The 26957-nt window shown below is 38.2% G+C and overlaps 1 protein-coding gene across 7 annotated transcripts in view; it reads left to right on the forward strand.

The window, feature by feature from the left end:
• The window catches only part of LOC148673703 (protein unc-13 homolog B-like), a 256318-nt gene that overhangs the window by 220906 nt on the left and 8455 nt on the right, over positions 1-26957 (forward strand). For 5 of the 7 annotated variants that reach the window (XM_088630487.1, XM_088630488.1, XM_088630490.1 and 2 more), the window contains 8 exons: positions 259-336; positions 15843-15931; positions 16520-16672; positions 16855-16978; positions 21166-21222; positions 22846-22926; positions 23474-23621; positions 24456-24512. In XM_088630487.1, the coding sequence (XP_088486613.1) occupies positions 259-336; positions 15843-15931; positions 16520-16672; positions 16855-16978; positions 21166-21222; positions 22846-22926; positions 23474-23621; positions 24456-24512 (787 nt within the window). The remainder of the gene's footprint in view (positions 1-258; positions 337-15842; positions 15932-16519; positions 16673-16854; positions 16979-21165; positions 21223-22845; positions 22927-23473; positions 23622-24455; positions 24513-26957) is intronic. The other 2 variants (XM_088630486.1, XM_088630485.1) reach the window with 2 other exon arrangements.

Below are 26957 nucleotides of genomic sequence, written 5' to 3' on the forward strand. Positions count from 1 at the left end.
TTTCTATGAGATTATAATATTATATGGTTTCTGCTTTCTAGAAAAGCTGTGCATCCGTTTTATTTTCATATTTTATGGGGGTTAAACTGCACTGCCTCAAATGCCTGCAATATGGAGGACAGATGAAAACTTGCTGTGATGTAGTTAGGACTCTATGAAAACTGTGGGCTGTTGAGCTGTGTGTCCTCCAGTGTGCCAGGGGCTAAGTCCGAGCCTGGTCAGTAACACTGCAGTGTCTGTCTCTCTCCCTCCCTCCAGCCCTGCATTCTAATGAACAACATTCAGCAGCTGCGTGTCCAGCTGGAGAAGATGTTTGAAGCCATGGGCGCCAAGCAGGTGAGTGGAAAGAAAAGAGGGAAGTGGTGCCTTTGAGGCTGAAACAAACATGACCAAAATGCGCTGTCCATACAACTGAATGCTTACAACGAAACTTCTTAAAGTGGAACATCTGTTACTGTACATTGCAGATGGGTCCAATTCTTACTCTTCCGTGCAGTTTCTACAGCAGCGGCCCACTGTTAAAGAATACTCCTTCTGAACAGAAGTGTCTCTGCTCTTCCTCACGACAGTCCTGCCTGACTAACCTGACAGATACAGTAGCAGCTCAATGACATTCTGTCAGAGCCTGTAGCCGGGGTACAAGCTGATGTCATATCTGTGGGAGGAAAGACCTGTAGCAGTTATGGACTGTATGTTCTTAATCAAGAGTCAGGTCCTACAGGACTTTCCTACCCTTGGCACAATGATCATAGATGACATTAACTCAGCTTAATTGTCAGCATAGGTGAGGGAGTAGCTTGATCTGAAGGGTATTGTACACTAGATCTGTTCCTGCATTCAATTTTAACTTACAATATGCAATTATAATGTGACAATCAGTTGAACAAGTATATACATTTCCTTTCGTACTTTAAACAATCACAAGTTAGACAGAACTGCCAGAAACTCCTAGTTTACTCACAGCAATATGCTGCTTATTACATGTATTTGCAGTATATAGGAAAGACTTTTGATCAAACATCATGGGATCAGGGATTAGTGTTAAAGGTGTCTCAAAATTACAGTTGCAAGAAAAAGTTTGTGAACCCTTTGGAATTACCTTGAATTCTGCATTAATTACTCATAAAAATGTGGTCTGATCTTCAGCTAAGTCACAATAATAGACAAACACAATCTGCTTAAACTAATAACACACAAACAATTGTACTTCTCCTTGTCAGTACTGAACACATTGTTTAAACATTCACAGTCTAGATTGGAAAAAGTATGTGAACTTCTAGGCTAATGATTTATCAACTGTATATACCGTAATTGCAAAATATACAGTTCTTTTGATAATGGTGCTGTATATCTACTGCTCAATGCAAGTACTGTAGGTATGAATATGTAGCTCTGCTGCATTTATTATTTATATATAATATATTTAAATGTCTTGAAACATTCATTTTGAGTTTCCAGCTTATCATATTCACCGTCATTTTGTTTTGAGCTTTTGGTATGCATGTGATCTTGGCTGTTGTGTCTACTTGAAGATAAAGCTGCAGAAACGTTGAGATATAGTATGTCTACTGTGCGATTCATTTAATAGGCAGTAGATAATCAATACAGCATAATACTTTATGGATAATAACTTAAACCCCACCCCCACTCCCATCACACCCACAAGGATATGCAGTACGTGTGTCAGTTCTCGTTACATCCTGTGCCTCTGTGGATGTAATGACACAAAGCAGGATGCCCATTCAGTACTGCTACTTTGTATGAACTAAAGGGAGTGGCTGTAAATAGTAGAAACAAATGTCCTGTAGTGTGCTCTCTGAAGGCACCAGTTCTGTAGGGTTTGGGCATTTACTGGGACAATTATTAATTGTAGCAGTAAATCACAAAATGATTCTTTTGATGGCTTTAGAATCCAACCATGCGATATAACTCAAACAACGCACACACACAGGTGCTAGTACACGAGGATACATTTATTAATACATAGAATATGCATGTAAACCTAACAGATCTTATCGAGAGGGTTATCAGAATACAAAAGGTATATATTCAGTCAGTTACAAAGAGTTACATATATCAAGAGGACATACGTTCAGTACAGTATATCATTCATTTAGACCATTTCGTAAATGCACTTGGTTATAACTTCTACACTGGATACTCAAAACAAGTACATAACTCTTAGGAATTAAATTGATATGAACTGGTTGGGATAACAATTGAATTCTCTAGCAGTAATGCAGTGAAGTTGAATACTCATCCAATCTCTGGGGATTCAGATCTCCTGCGGGCTCTCTGGCTCTGTGCCAGGCTGTGCTGTGCGGTTTGCGACGGTGTGCTGCAGATGTTCACTGACCGGCTAGTGTTGGCTTTAACTAGCAAAGTTTGTGCACAGGAGAAAAGATGACTGTGAGTCCCAGCAGGTCAGGAAGGAGACCGGTTCGTTCCCGATGAAGCGCTAGTTCTGAATAGTGATTCAGCTGTCCACAGTTCCGACCTGTTCATGAGGCTTGCTGCTGGTGCTAACCTCGGGTGGATCCTCTGGTTACTCTCTGGCAACCTCTGCTCTTGACTCTTAGAACAAAGGAAAGTTCTGGCACTCGGACACACTGGCCGTTCCGTGGTTGTCCGGGCTGAGTCTCAGGATGGTCAGGAGGCGCGCTGCAAGAATGTCCTGCCCTTGGGAGCCTTCTGCTCCTGGGCCGTCCTGCCCTGGAATTCTCCTTTGAATTCCCTTTAGAAACGTCCACAGAATAGTCTCTCAGGCCCTCTGTGTTGCATGTTTTTCCCTGGAGGAACTTCAGCTCGTTCATTGGCTGAAAGTTTCATGGGCATCAGAGTCCCACGTGGGTTACTCGGCCCTACCAGTCCCTGATTGGTTGATCAAGGTGAGATATGAGTCACTTACTCCTGACACTTAGGAATGCAGTCCAGATGTCCATCTGGCACTCCCTAGACAGATAGGCGCCAATGGATGACCATTGATCATGATAGCCAGGCTTAGCTAAGTGCATCCCCATTTGGGAGCTGTCCCTTATCAAAAGAAAACATCTTTAAATCAGCCTGCATGAATAGCTTCTCTGTGGCTGCACCACAGAGATGAAGAGAGAGATGGGGCCTCATTTGGGAAAGCACAGCAACACTTAATTCTGTCTTATTAACAAGCATTGCCGCTACAGTCCTAACGCAGTCAGAAACCTTACAGTTTCTCACCAATTGTAATTGGTCGTAAGGTACCTGTAGTTTTAGCTTAAGCAGGTACAGTAAGGGTATGTTAGACACCCTTGCTTGTATTATCACTTGCCCTTGGTGTTTTATACCAGTTTAATTGCTAGAAGTTGAAAACATGTCTTGTCAGCTCACACTTCAATCATGCTTGAAAAGCACAAGTACAGAGGCCTGTCCTAGAATCTGTTCTAGACCTGACCTAAACCTTTGCTTTTACAGTGCATGTGCAATGCAATTCACAGTAAGTACGACTAAACAGTACCAACGAGACAAATGAGGACAATGCATTGCATGATTTCTTTACCGGGCTTGAATACTGCAAGAGTGTACAGCTGGTATCACTTTCAGGTCACTGCTCTAAAAATGTTGATGCTTTCTCCATCATTGTTGAGCCACACCAATGCTAAAGAATGCATACTGGTGTGAGGAGGAAATGTCAGTCTGCGGTAACTCAAGGTCACTGAGCACGGGCAGCGAGTAGATCTCAAAATAAGCCTAAAATAAGATGAAGCCCATTGTATTTCTTCAGCCAGACATGGAAAGAGAGTACAGAGTAGTGGAGATCTGTGAGAAGGGGACCCTGTGGTGTATCTGTGAATGGAGTAGCACACAATGAGACAGAAAAGACAGACCCTTTTCCTACAGCCTCAACAATTACCTTGAGCCATTTCTGTGGCTCCATACAAGGACTTATGACATTTACATTTTGCAACGTACTGTACAACACAAGCTGTTAGCTTGGAAATAAGATCTTTAAGTCTCCTGGCTGTTGTGTGTTGAAAAGCCCTCTGAACCCTGCACACTGAATCTCTTGAGTCGTCTCTTTCTTCTCTTCCCTCTCAGTTGAAAGAACAGCAGGAAAAGGTGGGTGACATTAGAGTAGAGTTGAGTTACTGCCCCTTAGCTGACCGCTATCCTAAAGTCCCATAACTTTCTGCTCCAATGTGGTCATCCTTACACCTCCTCTCCCTTCTCCTTTATCCCTGCTGGCCTACACTGCTGCACACATCACTTCTCCCTTAGAAAGAGATAGCTCTTGCCAACTCAGCACTCGGGAGTTTTGCATCTGTAATTATGATCTGTGACTCTCCTGCACATTCCTAGATAAAAACAGTACCTACAGTACATACTGTATATACAGCACCTGTCTTGGCTTTTCCAAAGGATAGAGCAAAGAAAATGAATAGAAGCCAGAGCCTGGCTTCAGGTTCATATGGGTAATTTAGCTTGAGGCCTAGAAAGGCAGAACCCCTAGAATCACTGACAAAGCTGTCTTTTTGATCAATCCTTCAACAACACATGACAGTGTTCTTTTTCAGTTTATCGTCCTCTCTAATAAAAGTGACTAACACTTATAAATCTGGACTCTCTTCTCTGCTCTTGACTAGTTGGAAGAGAAAGATGAAAAGGTGGGTTTTTGTTTGTGAGAATGTTATTAATTTGCTCGCTTTCTGCCTGCTCTGTCCTGTCCTAATAAATGGAATTTAGACATGTCTTATTAACGTGGATTTAGCTCTTCATTTTAAACCAGTTCTATGGCTCAGATAAAGTCCACAGCAGCTGCTGGTTGGTACTTGTGTTGATCTGGCAGGTAAGGGGGCTCAATAAACACTGTTAGGCAGCTTAGTGCAAGGTCAGAGTCTCTTGACCGTTCCATTGAGCATCTAGGGATCCATCATATTGAGGCAGACTGAGGTGAGGCAGGTTTCTGTGGTGCCCCACGGTTCTTAGAGGGAACTTATCAAGAGGCAGGGAGGAAAGAGGTTTTACCTGTCATGCCCATTTCTTGTGGAGGTCTTTCTAGATATTAGACTTGTAGAGTCTGCTTTAAAATTGTCTTGTGTAGTTTTTGCATAGCAACTTTCTTTTATTTTTATAGTTCATTTCACAATGTGCTTTGGCTGTTTGCTGTTCAGTTCAATGCCTTAACTAAACTGCTGTAGATGGTAAATGTAATTAAGCTTTTTTGTGTTCCATAATACCAACACAATACAAATGCCTCATTGATAGTTCACAAAAGAGATAAGTAACATACTACATTATTGTGGATTAACACAGGGCATCTTGAGGGAGCCTTTTGAATGTAATAGTTTGTAGTGAAGTATGTTCATTTTTAAAAATGATTAAAAACTTCTGTTTCTTTCTTTTGTTCATTAGCCTGAGGTTGAGGAAGAGAAGGTGGGTTTGACATGAGGGATATACTGAGATCTGTGCTAGTTTGTCGAGCACATTACAAACATTAGAACCATTGAGCAAGCAAGTTACGAGAAGTGATATAGGATTCCAGGAAAAAACATCTGACAAAACTGTGTGGGCAGGTGGGAGCTTCTCTTAAAGAAATTGCCTTTAGAATATCATAGAATTACATTTGAATAAAAAATTATCTGCACTTATGAGACACCCTTTACAAAGGTGGTCAAGTCCCCCTATAAGCATGTTAGCAAAGAGTTCAAGAGCAGCAACCTTTGAATTATTATATGGAGACTATCATGCTAATATGAAGAAGGCATTGCTGTGTATTCAAGGCAGTACATCTTATCCATAGCAGGTTAGATTTAGAAGAATGCCAACAAATGTCTTTAATTTAGTGACAAAAAATATAATATAGGGTAGGTCTATGACCAGAAAGAGTTTTATCCCCCAGGAAGAAGTGCAGGATACACTTATCTAAACTTTAACAAGTTTGCTTTTGAAAGCAGCTACTTTCAGCTGTAGCAACTACTGTACATTGGATAGGCAATTTGCATGTGGCTTGGTTGATTGAAGTACAGTGTAGGAATGTACTGTATAAGCAGCATCATATTCTGAACATCTATATTGTTAAAAGTCTGGCCTACATTTTTTTTTCCTTTAGTCTTATTTTATTATTAAAGAAAAATGAATAACTTCTATAACTTAAACCTAGATCAGAGAGCCTCTCAGAACAAAACAGGACAGGTTCAAGAATGATATCAGAAATAATGCCAATTCATGGTTTTGTTTTTATCAGAAGGCTGAAAATGGGAGTAATTCTCAGAACAGGTTAGAAGCTGGAGTATGAGCAGTAAAACACGACTTCAGGGTGGCAAAAGCACACAAGGAAATTGAAAAATCAGGCTTTAAGATCCTGCAGGAGAATGTTCAAATGGCTTTTGGGAACCCCCATTTTCCTAAATGTGTGTAAGATAGTTGTGGAGGATTAATTAGAAAATGTTGAAATTGCTGTTGCACAAGCTTTGACAGCACAATATGTCGCTATGGAGAAACTTCAGTCTACTACTTTAATGAAAACATTTAATCAAGTTTAATCATTTAATAGAGATACACATTATAACAACTGATGTTTTGTTAAAGGAACATTTCCTAAATATCTCTCTTTTTCACCCCATTATTAGTCAGAAGATAAAGAAGAGAAGGTGAGAATATAACTCAGTGACTATCTGGACTGTGTGCTTCTGCATAGAGTGTAGTCCTGCTTCCTAACTCTCTCATTCCTTGACCTTTCACCCTTCAATACACCTCACTTCCCTTACAGCCATTTCAGCTGGCATAAACAGATGCACAGTATAGCAGAACTCTTGAGCTAGGTTTAAAGAAAGTGGTGGTGCATTAATACATCACATTTCAAACCATTCTGCTCACAGAATATACTGTAGCACAGCTTTACTAGTGATTTAGAGTCCAGTTTTTAATCAAAGGATTTTTAACACACAATCTGAATAAAGAAGTGTTTATACCGTAACCTAGCTTTGTTATGTGCTAGTTATTCTAGGTCTTGATATGTTGTAGTATTACTATAGTCGCAGTTTCAGAATTAAGCACCAGATGATATTGTACAGTACATGAAAAAAAAGATGCTTTTTTATTGAAGTATTCAAGCCTTTGGATTCTGGTACACAGCATGATGACATTGTATAGTATTATGCATTGCTGCTGATGTAGAACCTGCAAGTAGCTCATGTGTTGAGTATAAAGATAATATGGTGGGTGCGTTAGTAAACAAATTAAAGCTGGTGGAAGACTAACAACCACACAACTGATCTACATTAGGTTATAAGAATAGGAGGAAGGCCCACTTATTTTTTGTGAATATAAGGAACAACTGTTAAGATTTAGTTTTGGTCAGCTTCTCATGAAACTATTTGAATTCTAATGATGCTGAAAGCAGAGACTGCAAGTCTTACCTAGATACAGTATACGGGCACAGGGAAATGTTGAATGTTTAATTTCCAAGGATAAAACATACCTCATATATTGAAAGATGAAATAATACAAACTGCAACTACTGTATTGCACACAGTATGTGTTTGCTCTGTCCTCCTGCATGTTAGCCTGCAGGTACAGATAGGAAGGTGAATGACTAAAATATTTAGCCCTGTCGTGCTTTATAAACAATCACTAATCACACCCAGTGGGTTTACACTTATAAATCTTAAGGCTCCAATTGCAAATTGCAAAGGTGGAATATATTTATTATTAATGCAATTACCTAACATTTGTGCTGCCAGCCTCCCAAAACCAATTTAGTGTATTATGTCATTTTTTGTGTTATGGAAAATATCTGAATGCCCTCACACTCTGAAACAGTGAAGGATTGCAGACTGAGATGTGACAGTCTGCCAATGAGGAATGAGGGGTGAAATATGAGTGTTAGGATACAAATTCACTGGCTTCACCAGAGTACCAGGTGTTTGAATGAAGGAGCTCCAGTTAAAGCTCTTTAGTGTAACAGAGCCTTGATATTCTAGTACAAATTGGAATGTGTGTTTAAACCCTTACATTGTGTTTCTTCAATTCTGTAATTTTTCTAAAAATCTAAATAAATCAGGGGTGACATTTTTCCAGGGGTGCTTTACTTAGGCATTAATAATTCATGGCAGACGATGAGCGAATTGGTTGCTGAGGTTATAAAGCCAAAAAGGAAGCACAGTAATTTGGGGAACAAATGTTTTGAATTCCTCCATTTTTTGTTTATAATAGGATGACTCTTTCAAACTCATCCGTAAGGGATGAGGGACACAGAAACCCAGGTGAGAAGGTGATGTTTCAGCTTGTGTTCATTATGAGGAAAGTGGGCTTGTAAAACGCGGACTGAGTCATAGAGAACTGAACATTCTCCTTTTTCTCCCTGCTATTAGCTAGACGATAAGGAAGAAAAGGTGAGATTACAGCTGAGCAGCTCCCTGAGCTGTTTGCTAGTGCACATACTGTACAGCACTCCTCTCCCCTACTGCCCCCATGCTACTCTGTGTTCTGTGTGGTCCAGAATACACTTGAACAAAAAAACCAACTGATCTTCCTCTGAACAAACTGATCTTGCCAGCTGTAACTTTCTAGAGCTTTATTTCAGTCTGCTGCTGTGTACTGTATGTCCATCGCATGAATCAAGACAGATCTTTGCCTGAATATTTCACGATGAGTGTACTAATCACAGGGAGATCTATATATAAAGGTTTCCCAAGAGACTAATGTGTCTTTTATGATGATTCTTAATAATATATTGGAAACTGATTTTTGAAGAATATTGGAATATTTCTTAATGGATTTGGTACGTGGAGGAAATTGAACTTTCTCCTTCAGACTGTGCCTTGATTTATATTTTAGACTTTCTCTCAAAAGCTTCACCTGTGTGATATATTAAATACTCAATTGTTATGTATTCATAAAATTGTTAATTTAGTGTATGAAACAATGAAATAAAAATATCAGTAAGTAGTCTTGTACTAAAAGACATTGTTTACTGTGTATCATTTAGGACTTTGTATTTTCTATGTGAAAAGTTAATGTAACTGTAAACCTTTTATGAATACAGTCCTTCATTTTGATTAGAAAACTCTTGTTGAATAATGCAGTCTGCCATGAACGAATTTTATCAGTTGTGAAGTGACTAAGCAGTGTTTGGTGCTCCAATTATTTTCAGAAAATGAAGAGTAAATTATGGTCTGCAAATCAAAGCTTTTAAAATCACCTTATTAATATGAAGATCTATTTATTCTGTAAAATAATGAATTGCATGACTGTAACTCTTAGTAGCCTTAGAAAGGCTGTCTTTAAAAAACTTCCACCTTTGATGTTTCCCTGTTTTCTCATTTTAATAAGATGGACATCACAGAGGAAAAGGTGAGCTTGATTTTATCTGAGAGAGGTTTGTTGACTATATACTATACAAGTATATAGCAACCATAAAACGTTATTTAACACATCAACAATGTTTTTACACTATTTTCTCTTGGGCCTGGTCTTGTTTTAATAATAACATTTCCCTTTATTTGTTATTGGGATAAGAATTAGTGAAATGATTAATCTTGTGTAGAGAAATTAACGTGTTGTATATTATTAACAGGTTGATAGCTCTGTGGTCTGTCAAATTGGCTACGTACCAGCTTCAGATGCTTTCCCACTGGAGTTTTAACTGTTGCTTTTTTATCTTCTCCTAGTCTGAGGTCAAGGAGAGGAAGGTGTGTTTAATAGGAGCTATGATGTGAGCTCTTAGCTAGATTATAAATTCTAGTTCTCTAGTGTCTGTGTCGTGCTCTGAGATCCTCTCTAGCTTCCATTAGTAGTAACACCTTTCAGTTTCTCAGATAGTGTAAGAATATACGAAAGGTTTAAAGCGAGAGGGGACCATTTGGCTTGTCTTGCTTGCTTGGTAGTTTAGTATGTAATTTTAGCCAATTTAAAATGTTATTCTCAACTGCCTGACCCCGAAGCCAGTTCCAGATGTCCATAACTCCCTTTTAATTTCCGGTTGTGAACCTGTGTTCCCATTTCTGCACATTGCTAGTCTGAAGAAGTTCCCTAGGTTCACCCTGTCTGTACTGCATAGGACTTTATAATGCTTGGATGTCCTTTTTTCAAACTAAATGGATTTGTGCTCTTAACACGTGTGGACAGTATTAACCCGTAGTAAGAATACTTACAAGATAGAGGTGACCATTCAATCTATGTACTGTAGCCCATTAAGTAGTTAGTAGTTAATTGATCTGAGAATCGCATTCAGCTGTTTTATGTAGGAAGTTAAAATACTGGCTTCAGCAACATGACTGAGTGGCTTGTTCTATACTCACAGAACACCTTGGGTGAAAATGTGCCTGCTGTTGTGTTTTAAACAATCTTTCACATACTGTAGTTTCCAATTGTATCCTCTGCTAGGTGTTTAATTAATGCCTGTCTTCCCAGCCAAAATTGGAATTGCTTTGAAAGATGGCCAGTTTATTATTTAAATTAGCATTACCATAAGATGTTTATACCTGTTTATTCTTTATTAAATCCATCCCTCTAAATTTCTTCAGTGAGTATAATAACAATATGACAAGCTAAAATGTTTATGTATTCCATTTTTTCTCAGTTAGATTATAGTTTAGAAAACATTCTGATTGCTGTAATATATCAAGCCCCTCACATACATTTTAAGTTGTGTTTTGTTTTTAGCACTACAAATCCAAGCAGTAAATTCCTTAGTTAAATTTCAGCAGTAAAGTAGTTAAATTAAAATACAGTGTTAGAGAATCCTGCTTCCTAATTGAAATTTTATTGTGAAGCTGCTATTTTGCAGAGTACTGTTAACATTGACATCCCCTTACAGAGACCAGTATAAACTAGAATTTAAATTATTTTAATTATAAAGTAAGCATCAAAACTCTGTCTCCTTTCATGATCTACCCATTATTTGTAACCAGAAATGCAGGACAGGCAAATCCTTCCTTGGATACAAAATGTTCCTAAATCATCTTAGAGATCTAAATACCTGCATTTGAATATTATCTCCAGAGATTGTCTGGATAGAGTTAGTGAAAATTGCTGTTTAAATAGATAAACTGGAGCTAAACTGATCCCTAAATGGAATTGATTTTACAGTATGTTGTTATTCCTCTTAAAGGCTCACTAGTAATGTGCTGTCTCAAATTCCCTCAGATTTCTAAATCCTGCCTTTTTTTTCTTGTTATTAGCAAGACGTTGAGGAATCAAAGGTGGGATTAGTGCTATGCACTAGTAACAGTAATATTAAAAATTAAAAATAAATCCTTACATTTATATAGTGCTTTTCTGAAGACTCCACTTCAAGTGCTTTACAGGTAATGGGAACTCCCCTCCACCCACCTGGATAATGTAAGGGCAGCCATAGTGCATCCAGTACACACATCAGCTATCAGTGAGGGGGAGAACAGTGTAATGAAGCCAATTTATAGATGGGGATTATTAGGAGGCCATGATTGGTAAGGGCCAATGGGAAATTTGGCCAAGATGCCGGGGTTACACCCCTACTCTTTTCGAGAAAACCCTGGGATTTTTAATGACACTGAGAGTCAGGACCTCGGTTTTACGTCTCATCCGAAGGACGGCGCTTTTTACAGTGTAGTGTCCCCATCACTATACTGGGGCTTTAGGACCCACATAGATCACAGGGTGAGCGCCCCCTACTGGCCCCACTAACACCTCTTCCAGCAGCAACCCTAGTTTTTCCCAGGAGGTCTCCTATCCAGGCTCACGCCTGCTTAGCTTCAGTGGGTTGTCAGTTATGAGTTGCAGGGCGATTAGGTTGCAGTTACAATGTTTAGATTAGTGTTTAGACAGAAGCCTTGCTCCTTCACTCAGTTGCCCCATCTTAGTATCATCTCATATCAAGCTGATCCTGTCAGCTTGTCCACATGGTCGCATAAGTGCTCTTTTCCAGTTTACTCTGTATAAACATGGCTGTTCTGCTTTATTAGTGTCTATAAGAGGGCAAGATGGCATAAACAGCAGTAGGATCACAAGAGCAGATCACTTTTTCTGACCCTTTTCTCATCCTGATATTCCCACACATTACAGGATGTGCTGCTTCTACCCCAAAAGAGTCAGGTTATAAGAGAACGTTTCCTACAGTATTGGAATCTGGCTGCTTTATAGGAGAGCCAAGTGAGAAGGAGTATTTAGAAGTACCGGTGCCCTGAGAATGGACTATAGTGTACAATTAAATGTGCCACAATTAGTGTGTTATCATAAGTTCTGTTTTTCACCTCAGGTAATTTTCAGTTTTTATTTTGGAAGAGTCTGGCTGCTCTGACAATTCTGTAAAATGTTCTCATATACAGTATGTGTTCACCTTTCTTATTATGATATGAATTCATTTAATTATATATGATATTTTCTTAATGTAATAATCTATAATGTACAGTATATAATATAATGAATAATAGAAGAAAGTCACAAACCTCTTTCAGATTTGAAACAGCATCCTTTTATATAATTGCCAAATACATCCTTAGCTGAATTGTATACATGTACTGTATAACAAGATCATTAGGTTCTATTTTTTTATATTTTCATATGGGCGCCATAAGTGTTAGGAATGTTATTCCTACTTTTTAGGTAACTGGAATCTTTTAGGAGTTTTGCAGTAGTGCGGTGACATGATTTAAATCTGTCTGTAATTCACAGAACTCAGTTACTGTATGTAGCTACCCTGTAGAAAGTCCCCTGATATTACTCCTCTGCAGCTCTTAGCTGTATTCAAAATATAAAATATTTCTGTTACTATTCACAACAAACAAATCCAGATAATTAAAAGATTGCCTGCAGTGAAACACTGCATAATCTTAACACAGCCATGTCACAGATTTATTCATTGGAATTTCACAACCTGTTAAAGAATATCTTTTGGAAAAACTCATACAATATATCCATCACCTTTATGATGCATGTTTTTTGAAGCTGCATTATTGTTTTTTCATTAGACAAAGCGTAAGGAAGTCCAGGTGAGTCTCATATGCTTTGCAGAGTGTTGTTAACATGAGCCCTAGTCTTGCACACTGGTTTTCCTATTTGAATCCCTAGTTTACCTAGTAAAGTAGAAGCAGTGTCAATTAATTTAATGATTGTTAGTAGATGTACAGTATATGGGTTTAACCCCTGTTGTATATAGAAGAGTCAAAATCCAGTCTTTGATAATCACAAGGTCAGTCAGTTGCACCCAATGTATTGATTTTTCTTTTTCTGGTTTTTCATTATTGCTTATTTAATGCAGTCCATAATTATAAGATAATAATAAAGCGTGTAGAACTGTTGACTTTGCGTTTAGGATCTGTGAGCTTTTACGTTCATAATTAGTCCTTGGTAGTTTTCAGGGACTGGATTTTGACATCTTCCCTCTATTAGATTGCTCTGAGTCGCCCACTCTGGTTAGTCACCTCACTCTCAGTGTTGCTGCCTGAGTATTTCAGACCTAGTTACTGTACTTGAACCTTTTCCAGTGAGAATCCCACTTCAGGTGAGATTTATTAGGTTTGCGTATTATGTAATGCTAGAACAAAACCTAAAACTAATACCTATACAAGTATATAGGCTTAAACCTCTGGAAAAAGAAACATTGTTTTCTTCCTCAAAAGCTGGAAATAAATAAAACTAAGGTAGACTTCTCTTTACCTGAGCTTAAAATTCCTATAATTATTTTTTTTTCTCATAGCATAATCATGGAAGCCTCAACAGCAGAGAAGCTGCTGTAGAACTACTGCAGTACTACAGTACTGTACTGTAAAAGCTACTGAAGTACTGTACTCTGTTTCCACATGTTTACTCAGTAAGGGGTATTATAGTCACTGTCGTGTCCAGGAAAATGAGTGTTGTCATGTAGTTTGGAATCAGAGGATTCCACAGGTCTGGTGTTTTTACAGTAGAAACCTCGACACAGCATAACAAACACTGATATTAGCAATACCAGCTACCTGTTATTGACTGTACCCACATACATTGTTATATGCAATACATTATTCTATTTACCACAGATATATATTGCTAATATCAGTGATTTAACTTAAAACGGTACTCAACAGAATACAATTGTGGTTGACTAGGTTTCATATGTTTCACTACCTCTACTGAAAAAGAAAAAAAAAAGCCAGACATTCACTTGCAGTAATTTAAATATCGGATTGTTCTCAAGGCCGCCGTGAGTTAAAGCAGCTATGAAAAGACTTCTTTTGTGTATGAGTATTCAGAACAGTAGTGTTTGTATACTTCCCAGTTAAATTATTTTTTTCATAAGTCTTTGTTTCTTGTATACTATAATTGCAAAACATTTGATTGAACGCCTCTGCTGCACTTGAAAGAATGATTCTGTGTACTGTATGTGTTTTGTTTTTGTTATGAGCCAGTATGAGCCAAGTCTTGCCATCAGAGAGACATTGTGTTGATTTTCACACATGTGGGGGGTATAAGGGAGCTGAATTGGCTAAGAGTGAGCTAGGACTTTTTCATATTTAATGCTCCTTGTGAGATTAACAGAACAGTGGGGAAACAAACAAAAAAACACAGCCTAGATCTAAGAAATGCAAACTTTCTTGCATCAGGAAAAATGACTGGGATCACACTGAAATTTGATTGATCATAAGACAGAAGGAACATAAGAAAATTTACAAATGAGAAACTGTCACTTGATGCATCTAAGATTTGTTATGAATGTGTGAAACTTGATATTTCCCAAATGTATCTTAGTAGACCATGATACAGTATGTGTAGGACTTGTGATTTCCCAGTATCTCTTGCTTCACTATAATTTGCAGGTGGAATTGTGATATAACAAATATGTAATATAATGAACATCCATATAACATCCATTTAAATCAGTATTTATTTTTCACTTGTACCTGATGTCCTACTTGATGTTGGTGATGAGTCACCTGATTTAGTTTGCCCAATAGAAAGAGGTGGTGGTGCACTGAGCGCTTGTAAAAACGTACTGTACAGTCACATAATAACCAGGTGTCAGCATGTATCAATGGGAAACCTGGACAAATTTAAAGTATCTAAATACTTTGTAATTACTTTCTAATCTATCAAATCATGAGGAGGAAGTGAATTATTTTATTCTGGGATAGATGTTTCAGCCTTGAGAATAAAGACTTAAACCACCTGTTGAGTCTTCAGTTTTAATTGGATGCAATTATGAAACAAACATCAATGTTGTGCTGCTGTGTTAATATATTTTAATTAGTTGTTTATTAGTGAGGTCTGCTGTGTAACACCGTCATTTTGTGCGCTGAATTAAGAACAAGATGTTCACTTTCATTGTTCACATTGTGAAATACCACATACAGTAGGTGTCTTTCTCTTATTTTCATTTGTTTTTCTTTCTCAAAGGGGCAGTGTGTTCTTAGCCTCCTGCTGCTTAGTGACATAATAATAAAGTTACTGCTATAATTATATTTATTTTTGTTGTATGATGATAATGAGGTCCAATTTATGAGGCATGGGTTCCAGATAAAATCAATACTTCTCTTCTACAAATATTATACTTACCAACAAAAAAGAGCAAAACAACTTGCTGTTGGCAAATCTGTGGTTAGGTAAGACAAATATTTCACCCCAAGGGAATTAAGTCACATTTTGGAACGGTTCATGGCTACTGAGGTCATATCTTAAAAGGCAACCTGAACCATTGAGGATCTCTGTGAGCAAAAAGTGATATCTCTTTTCTTTTTAAATGCCTGAGGCACAAACCACAAAACAGCTATCTGGTGATATGTACTGTGATGTCGCTGATGGTCACTCGCTGTGATGTCAGGTTAAGTCAAAAGGCAGCGGATGAAAACCTGAATACCTGAGATTTAACCTAAGTCTTCACTGCCCTTCTCTCCTGCTCCCTGTGTCATCTGAAGCTGGACCCCGAAGCTAGTGACATTCTGAATGAGCTGCAGGTGAAGTTGAACAACGTTCTGGATGAGCTGAGCACGGTGTTTGGAAACAGGTGAGTAGACTGCGCGGGCATTATGGAAGAATCCAACACTTGTCTCTTAAAAATGTCTCTCGAGTCCTGCTGTTTGTGTTGTGTAGAGTGGCAAATAGCACTTAAGTCATTATCATGACTGCAAAGGATCATTGGAATGACATCATAAGGAAGCACTAAAAATTTCAGAATATCAGGGATTGAAAAGAAAAATATCTGCAAGCCAGAGGCAGCCTCTTTACCCCATCTTGCTTGTGGGTTTTGTAAAAGCCTATTGATTGACAAATTGTTTCATGGAAGTTCAGGTGACTGCACAGTTCATGGACGTTTCTTGGAATGTTAGAATCTCCTTCTTGGAATTATCTTGGAATTTTCTTCAATGGATCCTTTAAGTGTCCACTTGAATAGAATTAACCTATACTGGTGCTAAGGGAAACTTAGGAATATAATATATACAACAATAATACAATATGGCAACAGTACTGTACGATACCACGATACAAAACAACATTTAACCACATTGCTCAGTCAGAACTCAATCCAGGCCTGTTGACATCTTCAGTGTTGTCACTGCCCACTGTAACAGACCCTTTTCCCTCTGCTCCCCAGTTTCCAGCCCCGTATTGAGGAGTGTGTGAAGCAGATGGGGGACCTCCTGAGCCAGGTGAAAGGGACTGGAAACGTACCAGCCAGCGCCCGCAACACCGTGGCTGCGGACGCCGACAACGTGCTCCGACCGCTCATGGACTTCCTGGATGGAAAGTAAGTGCGCTGCTTAGAATGCTCTCTGCTCTCTACAGAAGAGTCGCCATCCTGGGATGAATATCATTGTTGCATTCATCTAGTAAGCCCGTTTAATATTCCTTTTTGTTCGCTCAGGCTTGTCTTTGTACCACATCAGGTAGGCCTGGCTGTGTTTCTAATCCCTCTGTCTTTGTGTGCAGCCTGATGCTATTTGCCACGGTGTGTGAGAAGACTGTGCTGAAGAGAGTCCTGAAGGACCTCTGGCGGATTGTTATGAACACCCTGGAGAAGGCCATCGTCCTGCCACCCCTCACTGACACCTCGGTAAGCCTTCCTTGTCCAGCAGACCTGTTCATTCACAGCTCCTTTAAAGGCAGGACAACGTGCAGAACTCAAATACATCTGTGCTCTTGACTGGGATCACTGAAATATTTTATAATATCAACTGAATTGCAAAGGAATATATTAATTCAAATTAATGGTGAGCCTTGATATAGAGATAATAAATATGAAACTAAACTACTGTAAGAGGATAATGAGAAAAAAGTCAGAATTGGGTAAGCTGACTCTGTATCATGCAGGACCTGACACAGAAGGCTGTGTAGGCTGAAACTGGAAATCCCCGGTGTGTGGGCAGGGTGCCCAGTTTAATATGACAAGCATCTGTGAATAGTTGTAGCATTGTTGAAGGCATAAGTGTTATGAAAATGAGCTTCCCTGTGTTTAATCTTTTTCACCTCTCTAGCCATATTTTTACACTGACCTTTAAACCTCATGGAGCTTGTGTGTGTGGAAATGCTAGAACATGGATTTTCAGAGAAAATCCTTTCAGTAAAAAAACCTTTATTTAACTAGATAAGTTAATTGTGAACACGTTTCTAATTTATGATGACTACTGGAGAAAACATTACTACAGTAGGTCTGTTCTGTTGTAGTACAATGAGTGTTTTGCTCAAGGGTACCACAGAAGTGTATTATCCTCATTAATCTAATAATAATCTTGTGTAGGGACACAAGAAATGACCAGTAAATAACACAGTTAAATAACTTTTGTTTTTGGACAGGTTTTGCACTATTATCGGATTAATGAAGAATCACTAGCATTATATGTGTCATAAAATGTTATAAAGCATGTTATATAATGCGTTATAAAATGTGTACACCTGTCACAAGCAGTGTTATTGCAGGATGAAATGTGAAATGTTTTTTTTATTATATTGCCACTCTGCAGTTTCATGACAGATTCTCTTTCATAACATTGTGTAATCAACTGATTAAAATTAAAAATGATCAGTAATTTGTTATTCCTGGTTCCAGAAAAGAAAAGTGTCAATACTAATAACACCAAAAGAGACTGCCAAGTTAGTTCTCATTAAGGAGTTACCATTACTTTTAGGTGCTTTTCATTTATGAAAAAAGCTGGATCTTTAATTCTTGGTTTAACTGTAATAAATGCAAAACAGGTAAAAATAATACTGAATCAAATGTTCTTCATGGTTATGCATCACTAAGATCAAAATGTCACTGAACTCAGTGTTACTGTATAAGGAAGTTTGATCCATGAGGGAAATGTACTGCTAATGTAATGCATTTTATGCATGCGTGCTTTTCAAAGAACTCAAAAGTGCTGTACCATAGCACACACTGGGGAAAAAGAAAGAATTAAAAGAGCACAGTGTGCTGAAAATTATAGTGAATTAAATATTATAAGGCACAGAAAAAAAACAGATGTTTAAAGATGTCAGCAGTCACAAAGCTGCTAATGGATTTGATCAGTCAATTCTATAGACAAGGCCCCCCCAGCGGGGATGAGCTTGGCTGGACTCTTGTCTGGAGAGTCCCCCTCTGCTGTCCTCTCTGCAGCTCCTTTTCAGGCTTTGCCTTTCTCTAGCTCACACGCTTTTTCTCACCCATTGCATGCTGGTAATGGCAGACACATGTAAGTACTGGATGGCTCTGTGTAGTCATTGTGCATTGCCACTGGGCTGCCAGGTCCACAGAGGTGCCCGTTGCCTAGTGAATGTGCCAGTCCTGTCTTTTTCAGTCTGATCCGGTGTGGTCCGGTGGTTCTACCATCTCTTACCCCCCTTTTCTCCCCGATTTTTCATAGACCTGTTCATGGTTGTAACCCATCATCATTTAAAAAAAACATTCACTCTAGTCTAGAATATTTTGTTTGGAAAGAGAGATCTTGACATCAGCTTTTTTGATTGTCGAGGACACACTGCTTGTGAGGTTTTAGCCATGTAGTGAATCATTGGATCATAAAATCTCTCGAAAATCAAAAAGGGCCGTAACCCGTAACGGATGTTTCAAAATGTAGTAGTATATTGCTAATTAGTAGTAGTAGTAATTTAAATTAGTATATTGCTATGCTACTACTTTCACTTTCATAAAGAACAAGATAAATATGATATTCAACTTGGTTTGACTACATTAACAAGTTTTGTTATTGAGTTAGATTACCCATGCCACGCCAGCAAACAAAAAGCAAGTGTTTCAAAACTGCAGCATGCATACCATTTGGAACCGGTACTGTGATGTAGCACATTACTCCCTTGCCATTGTAATGTCATGAAGATCGTGGCTGCAGTGCTGACCTTCCAAGTTTATTTGGGTGCAGTCTCTGTACCTATAATCTAATTTAAATCAGTTTACCTTTGTGAAACTTCTGTTGTTATCGTATCCCCCCAAAAAGCATACAGTGATTTCTAGTTTGAATTGGTTTGAGAATAGTTCACACAGTTTTCTGGTGACATCTATAAGATCAATATAGAAATGGTAATGTTTGTGAAATTCAGTAGGTTCTGTTTGAATGTGTTCAGAATGCCCCCTAGTGGAGAGACTAAATAAATCCAAATGCCTGAGCTTTAGTGGCTAACACTTGACCTACAGCACCTTCTGAGGAAGTTTTTTCTTCCATCTACTATATCATCTCTTTCTGTCTCATAATCCCAGTCTTGCTAACACTGCTTCAGTGATTCACTACACTTCAGAATTTTGATTAACCAGTATTATTTTTAATAATTAACGTTTACAGGAAAACTCGTTTTCCTATTTTTAATTCTTCAGACTTAATGTTTGTTCCTTCCTGAAAAGATAAGAGAAAAGAAATCCCGATATCTTAATTAATATTAAGTAGTAATTAGTATTTTAGCTAATGGAACTAAACAATACTTGCTGAGTCATCTGGCTTTAATCATGAAAAACAATACAAATTTAAAGAATTTTCAAGTGTTTTGTGTGTGACACAGTAGCTTACAGTATGGTTATAGCAAAGACAGATGTAGAAACTGAAAGATGGGCATCACAAATTATTGTATTCCAATTAGAAGACGCCATTTAGCCCATCTAACCCATTTGGTAAAATATTTGACAAAGCAAATATTTGTCAGGAATATGTTTAGACTTCTAGACATTTTTAATATAGAGGTTATTCACAGTACATGATGAAATGATTTGAAGCATTTTATATCGGAATATTTTTTGAAGAATAATTTTCATTATTTTAAGGTCTCATTAGCCATCATAGCAAGTCATTATTATTGTTAAGAAAATCATTTTGAGAATATAATTTTTAGCATAGTAATCTAAAAATGAGGGGTAGAGACTATAGAGATGAAAGTCTATTTCTTTACAGAAAATGGGCTGAATTTTCCCCTAGTGAATTCTGTTTAAATCCAATGAAGACTCTCTTCAGGTATTCAGAACTGAAAACCATCATAAACATCACAGTGGACTAAAGCTCTGTAGAATTCTTCTTTCTCTCAGCTTTGGGAATGCCATTGTTCCATTTCATAAACCTCCTGCAATGAATCACATCATTCTTTAATCCTTTTAACCTTTTTAAAAAAATCATGTCTGTGTTTTCAACTAGAAATCTCCCCTCCCTCATCTGTTTTCTTCCAGATCGTTTGTTTCGTTTGTGCTGTGAGCGTTTCATTAATAATTCTTGTCCCAGTCACAATGGTGGTACAGTATTTCACTGATACTTGTAATAAAGGATATTTTGTTTTTGCCATAGTCAATTTGGGAGATATTTGTTACTGTGCGATAAGGTGTTTTTCTTGTTGACTCATGTTTTTCCTTGAATCGAGTTTCACAAACTTTATATAGACGCATGGATTCTGGAAGTGTGGCGACGTCTCTTCTTTGACTTGACTTGTTTCTTTGTATAAACTAAGTGTGTGTGCCTGACGATTTAATCCATGAATAATTAAGAAACTGTTATGCAAAACGGTGTTACACAGTACAATGTGGACACAAACGCTCAAATGTAGACCAGCGTTTTATTTATCACTAATGTGCATTCAATGTAACATACCGAAGCATGCAAGTTGTCCAACAAACTTAACTGGCCAACTTGGGCTAGCAAGGTGGTCTCATGACTAGAACGTGTTGCTGAAATGTGTTTTCTGTCTTATTCTGCACAGTCTTCGGTTCTCCCCTGTTTCATCTTTAAACCTATGCTTTTTTTCCCTCTCCCTGCATTCTGTGTTCACCCCATGCAGGGCACACAGCTCATTTTCTCTGCCGCCAAGGAGCTAGGACATCTGTCCAAGTTGAAGGTACCGATGTGTGTACATGCACACAGTGTGTCTGGTTGTGCTTTAAACCACCTAGTGCATGTACAGTGTCTCCTTGTCTGGCATGTCTGGCATGCTTCTGATCTCCCTGCATGTGCACGATGTTGAATATGTTGTTCAAAGTTGATCAGTTAACAGTGCGTGATCAATGTGTGATCTTCTCAATGACTTTGTGTTTAATGAATGACACATTTCATTCAAGCTTTGTTTGCCAGTACAGAATGTGGATTCTGAGTTAAGTATTATTTTTAGCCGAAACAGTAGTTTTATCTTTTGTGCTGTCTTTCTGCAGAACAACTCACCTTTTTTTTTTAATTCAGGCATTGTGTCTTCTGAACGAGTCAATGAGACATGAGGCATGTTAAAAAAACAGCCGCTCAAAGCATATTCGTTTTTCCGACTTCAATAACATATAGAATAGTGTAAAAATAATAAATTGCCATAAAAGCAGCAATGGTAGATCATGTCTAACAGTAAAGGGGTACTTGGTCCATATTTGGAGCAGTTCAAGGGATAAGTTTGATTCATATTAGAAGACTAAGATTCTTCTTGTTTTCCCTCTCTTCAACTGGAGTGTAATCACTAGAACTAAACAGTGCTGCAGGCTGGTTCACATATACAGTCCTGCCTTTACACAAGAGAAGGATACTGTACTGTATGTGGTTCTAGAGCAATGGTGCACAATGAATTTTGTGCCTGATTGTATCCTCCAGTTTAGCCCGCACTACCAGGACACTGTATGAAAGTAAGACTTGCCAGACAAGTAATTTTAAAAATATTCTGTAAGATTAAACATTTACTTTTACAATAAATCTTTTTTTTCTCCCAGAGTTCAATTTTAAAATGCATTGCGCAATGCTAACTAAGCATAGCAATGGTTGCTTAGTTTCTGTTTTGTAGTACTTTAAATGAGGGTAATCCTTTTGCGTTGCATCCTACACAGCATCTTACTGAGAAATGTGTCATGTTATAGTCATGTTTTTATTCATTAAATCACTTTTAAAACCAATACGTCTCTGTACATTAAGATTTAATCAGTTGCTCATGTGTAACAGTCTTGCTATTTATGGCAACAGAAATAATTGATAGTGAATGAGCTGATCTGTTTTGTGCCTACACTTAATTACTCCAGGATTTGAAATTGATCATAATCGCAACGGAAGACTAAAATAGGTTCTTTTACATTGCGATCCATGCGGTTGTCAGATTGTGGTCCCCGATTCTCAGCAGCCATGAAGTGCAGCCTTCGGTAGGCTCTGTAAACTCTGAGCATCCCTGCTGTAGAACCATTAATTAACATTAAATGACATATTACATGAAGTGCCCACTTCATCCACAGGTTTCTCCTCTGTTTAGTAATATTGTTAAGGTGTTGCAATTACTACTAGGTGAAAAAGAATGAGAGCTTTTCCTGACATGTAGATCCCAAATTTCTACCTGGGGGCTTGAATCTTGGACTAGGATCTGGGTCTGTCTTTTTAAGCATCACTGGGTAATGAGGAGATATTGTCCTTAAAGAAAAAGAGACATTGCTGGGAAGATGGACAGGTACATAATCCAAGTACACAGAACAAGAGCCCATATCTCCTGTGATTGCTTTTGCAGGATCACATGGTACGGGATGAAACTAGAAGCCTCACCCCGAAGCAGTGTGCCGTCATGGATCTGGCACTGGATACAATTAAGGTACATCAGGGTAGGAAGGGGGTACAGTACATTACATTTTTGCACATGGAAAATACCAATTTCACTACAGATTTGTTTGAAAATTTAACTTTTACTTTTGAATGCAGTGATGCTGCGTAACTTTTATTTTCTTTTGAGGTATGTTCATACTGTAATTTGCTGCAAATATGGCAAAGGAAAGATCTGAGGTAAATGCTTGTTGCGCTACACAGTATACTAGTCTGCATTAGACTAGACAAGCTGTGCGTGACCTTCTCATAAACTAAAGGGATTCTAGTTATCTTTTAAGAATAATCACAAATTTTGTTCCCAAAGGAGGGTTTGTTTTCTCAATATTACTGTTTGGCACCACCTAAAAGAAAAAAGTACCACCATGGTAGTATCGTCGTGTCGATGGAAAAGGAAGATGGAATTCCTGTTTTTTTGTCTGTTGACAAATTAAGAAATAGAGGATTCTGAACAAAACAACACAAGAAATGACTTTTTTTTGGCAGGGGAGAGGTCTGAATTTTACAACTTCCTGCTCTCTGCTCTGTCTGTCCTGCAGCAATATTTCCACGCAGGAGGCAATGGCCTGAAGAAGACATTCCTGGAGAAGAGCCCAGAGCTGCAGTCACTGCGCTACGCTCTGTCCCTCTACACGCAGACCACAGACACACTCATCAAGACCTTCGTCCAGACCCAGACTGCTCAGGGTAAGACCCGCGCTCCGTCCCACTCCTGCTGTTCAAGAGCCTTTCCAGAGAAGGAGATGTGGTAACTTGGAGGAACTGCAATGCATGTTGCTCAGTTCCGCGAGCAAACCCTGTGAGGTCAAAAATAAAAGAAGCTGAGGGAAAAGAAATGACAAGAAAGTTCTGCCTTTACAAAGATGAAGGCAACACTTGTCAATGTCAGACTAAGCTGTGCTGTATGTGAGAATTTCTAAAGCCTTGTGTGAAATTTGGGACTTTTAACCAGCTCTTCTGAGTATTTTGCCATCATCTCCAGAAATTCTAACTGAACTGAAAGGCTTATACTACATGTGCACTTTGATTCTGCTTGTTTCTGTCTACTTCAGCATACAAAAACATGACTTCTTTCGTATTGGATGTTGTTTGTTTAACACGCTATATTTTAACCCTAGGTTGCCAGCTCATCAAAAATCTGAACATTCATCCAATTTCTTAACATCTTTATTCAGTATAGGGTCGCAGAGGAGATCCAAACAGTGTTTTTATAATATCTGTCTGTCAACTCTGACTGTTCACCATTTTTCGTATCGTTCAGATTATTATGGTCTCTACTGTGATAAATAATCTAAGATTACATGAGAGCATCATCCCTGTACTCCTGGAATCAACACTGGAATGGGTGTTAGCAAGACTCAGAGCAATGACTTAAGCACTCGATTGAGTCATTGAGAGTGATAGTTGGCGTCTCCTAGCCTACTGTATGTACAGTACTTTAACTTGGCATGTGTTTTTTATTCTTTTGTTACTTTATCTGTTTTGTTTCTCCTTTTATTCTTGCCTTGCTTCTCCTACCAGTTCATAATGGAAAGGGTATAAGATTTACTGCTAACGAGGATGTGCGTCCAGACAAGGGTATGTTTGGGGCTGATGATGTGTCCTGAAAGAGACAACATTGCAGCCAGACCACGAGCCCCCCAGTTTCCCTTCCCTCACCTCCCTTATCTCTCCATAGGACCCATCTACCATTGTGAATGACATGGTACCCCTCCACTAACAATCCCTCTCACCTAATTAGTTCAATAAAGCTGTATTGCGAGTGGCACAAATTGAGATTAAATAGCTACTCAATTACATATTACATTGTTGTTAAATTATGCTTTATTACTTTCAATTAACATTTAACAAACAACAAAATTGACAGGATGATGACAGTAATAATAGCATTAAAAGAGATTACCTTATATAGTACATGTTACGTATTTGTGTCTGATTCAGTTTACATTTGACTAATCTGAGTCAGACGTTTCACCATTTAACAGTTCATTAACAAGAGCAAACTGGATTAAGGGAGATGGATGGCCCTTTCACCTTGTTTTCTTTTTCTGAAAACTCTGTACCTTCTACTTAACCATTATTGAAAAGTAGCAATGCATCAGTACAAATACAATTAATATGCAATTGCATAATGTTAATGTTGGTCACACAAAGTGTTATTGAAGTGTCTTCTGAAACAGCCCTTCAGGTATAACCAATAAAGGTTAAAGTGTTTAAGGACGAAAGTTTTAATATGCCAGTTACTTTACTAATCAAATTCTGTTAAATATTACAAAGCTCATATAAATATCTTATTTATATGAAAGTACATTGGGTTTAATATTAAAAGGAACAGAAGAAAACAACTCTACCAGCTCCCTGGGTTACATAAGAGTTCGGTTTTGCAAGTCTTTACACGACACAAATTTTAGGTAGAGACGGAAGCCAGATTTTACGGAAGTTCTTAGCCATTGTGTGAAGACGTTTCGAGAATTACCATCCGTGACATTGCAGCGACCCTCTACTGCCCTGGCTGTGTCTGCGAGTGAGGAAAGAGGAACAGGGGAGCAGAACTGCAGCCTCATAATAACCATTATTGTCCTTTAACGGTTAAGAGGTGTGTGCGCTGATCAGGGGGAGGAGGGCCGAGGGCGAGAGAGAGGAGCAGTCGATGAGGTACAGTAGAGAGAGAACAAGCAGAGACAGAAATGAACTGACAATAAACGAAACAAGTTTTAAAACTCTTTAATTACGATCATTAAACACCAAAAATGACATACATTTAAAAATGTACAGCATACTGATTTTTCGTTTCATGACCCTGCAGTTATACTTTTCAGTAATTAAAATCAACATAAAGTAGTAGACGATAAAAATAATAAACCCACTTGGGTGCTTCCCTGGCTTGACTGCAATACGGGTTGATTACAGCTTTTTCAGTGAAAAAGCTTAAAATGACCTGAGGCGGTTACCGTACGTGTGAAACTGAAGTATAAAGCAGAGCCCTGCTGGAGAGTACATCAAATTTACTCAAGGAGCTTTCCATACTGCTTGCTTTCTATGTTTGTAATGTACAGTGCTATAAAGGTACAAGTACAGGTTTATTCTATTCTGAAAAGAGACTCAACGTTTCGGCTGTGGAGCCTTCTTCAGGTGTGTGACACCTCGGGCGTGAGAAACGTGTCTCTTTTCTTCTCTTTTCAGCATGGAATAAACCTTTATTTGTTCCTTTGCAGCCTACGCATGCTGACGCAGCTGCCTACTTGAACTACTACAGTGCTATAAACTTTCCATAACACAAGAATTTTATAATATAACCCACAGGAGGTTTTTACTTCACTGTCAAATCGAGTTTACACAAGTCGACTCTTGCCTAACTCAGTGAGATTGGTGTTCATCAAAATTGAGGTGGGGAAAATTTGAATTAAAATGCATTTAAGAACCAATTTGAGACTTGGTTTAAGTATATATATTTTAAAAAATCTAGATGTGTTTTAACATTTGTGAAAGAATAGAAAAGACAAGGACTGAGGAAGTAAAGCTTAGGGGAAAATGGAATTGGACATAAACAAAACAAGCAGAAAAGGGGAAGGTCATTATGCAGTAAATAGATGTGAAAACAGAGTCGAATGAAGAAAACAGAAAAATGCTTAAATCAATAATGGAGTTTGTAACTGTTGTTGGTAACTGTATTTCACTGACTTACTGATAGAGAATGTTACTGCACAGGAATTAAGCACAAATGCTTACTGCATGTAGCACAAAAGAGGTCTTTTGTTAAATGATAAGGTAATGAGATGCATGCCTGTATGTTTTTATAAGTGTGCTGTTTCACATCAAAGCCTGGACTACAATTTGACTAGAAAGGTTTTGTTAATTGTGTGCCTTGGTAACGATGGAAGAGAAACTGCTTTATGCACAGTATGTTTTGTATATTAACATCCAGGGTGTGTATAACCCCTAAAGATTAGTTTGAGTAATCTTTCTGTGAGACTTAGAAACTACCAAAGCTGTACAGTTTTAAAAATCTCCCCACCTCTTGAA

Source organism: Lepisosteus platostomus, chromosome 4 (assembly GCF_059453375.1).
Source record: "Lepisosteus platostomus isolate fLepPlt1 chromosome 4, fLepPlt1.hap1, whole genome shotgun sequence".
Taxonomy (NCBI): Eukaryota; Metazoa; Chordata; class Actinopteri; order Semionotiformes; family Lepisosteidae; genus Lepisosteus; species Lepisosteus platostomus.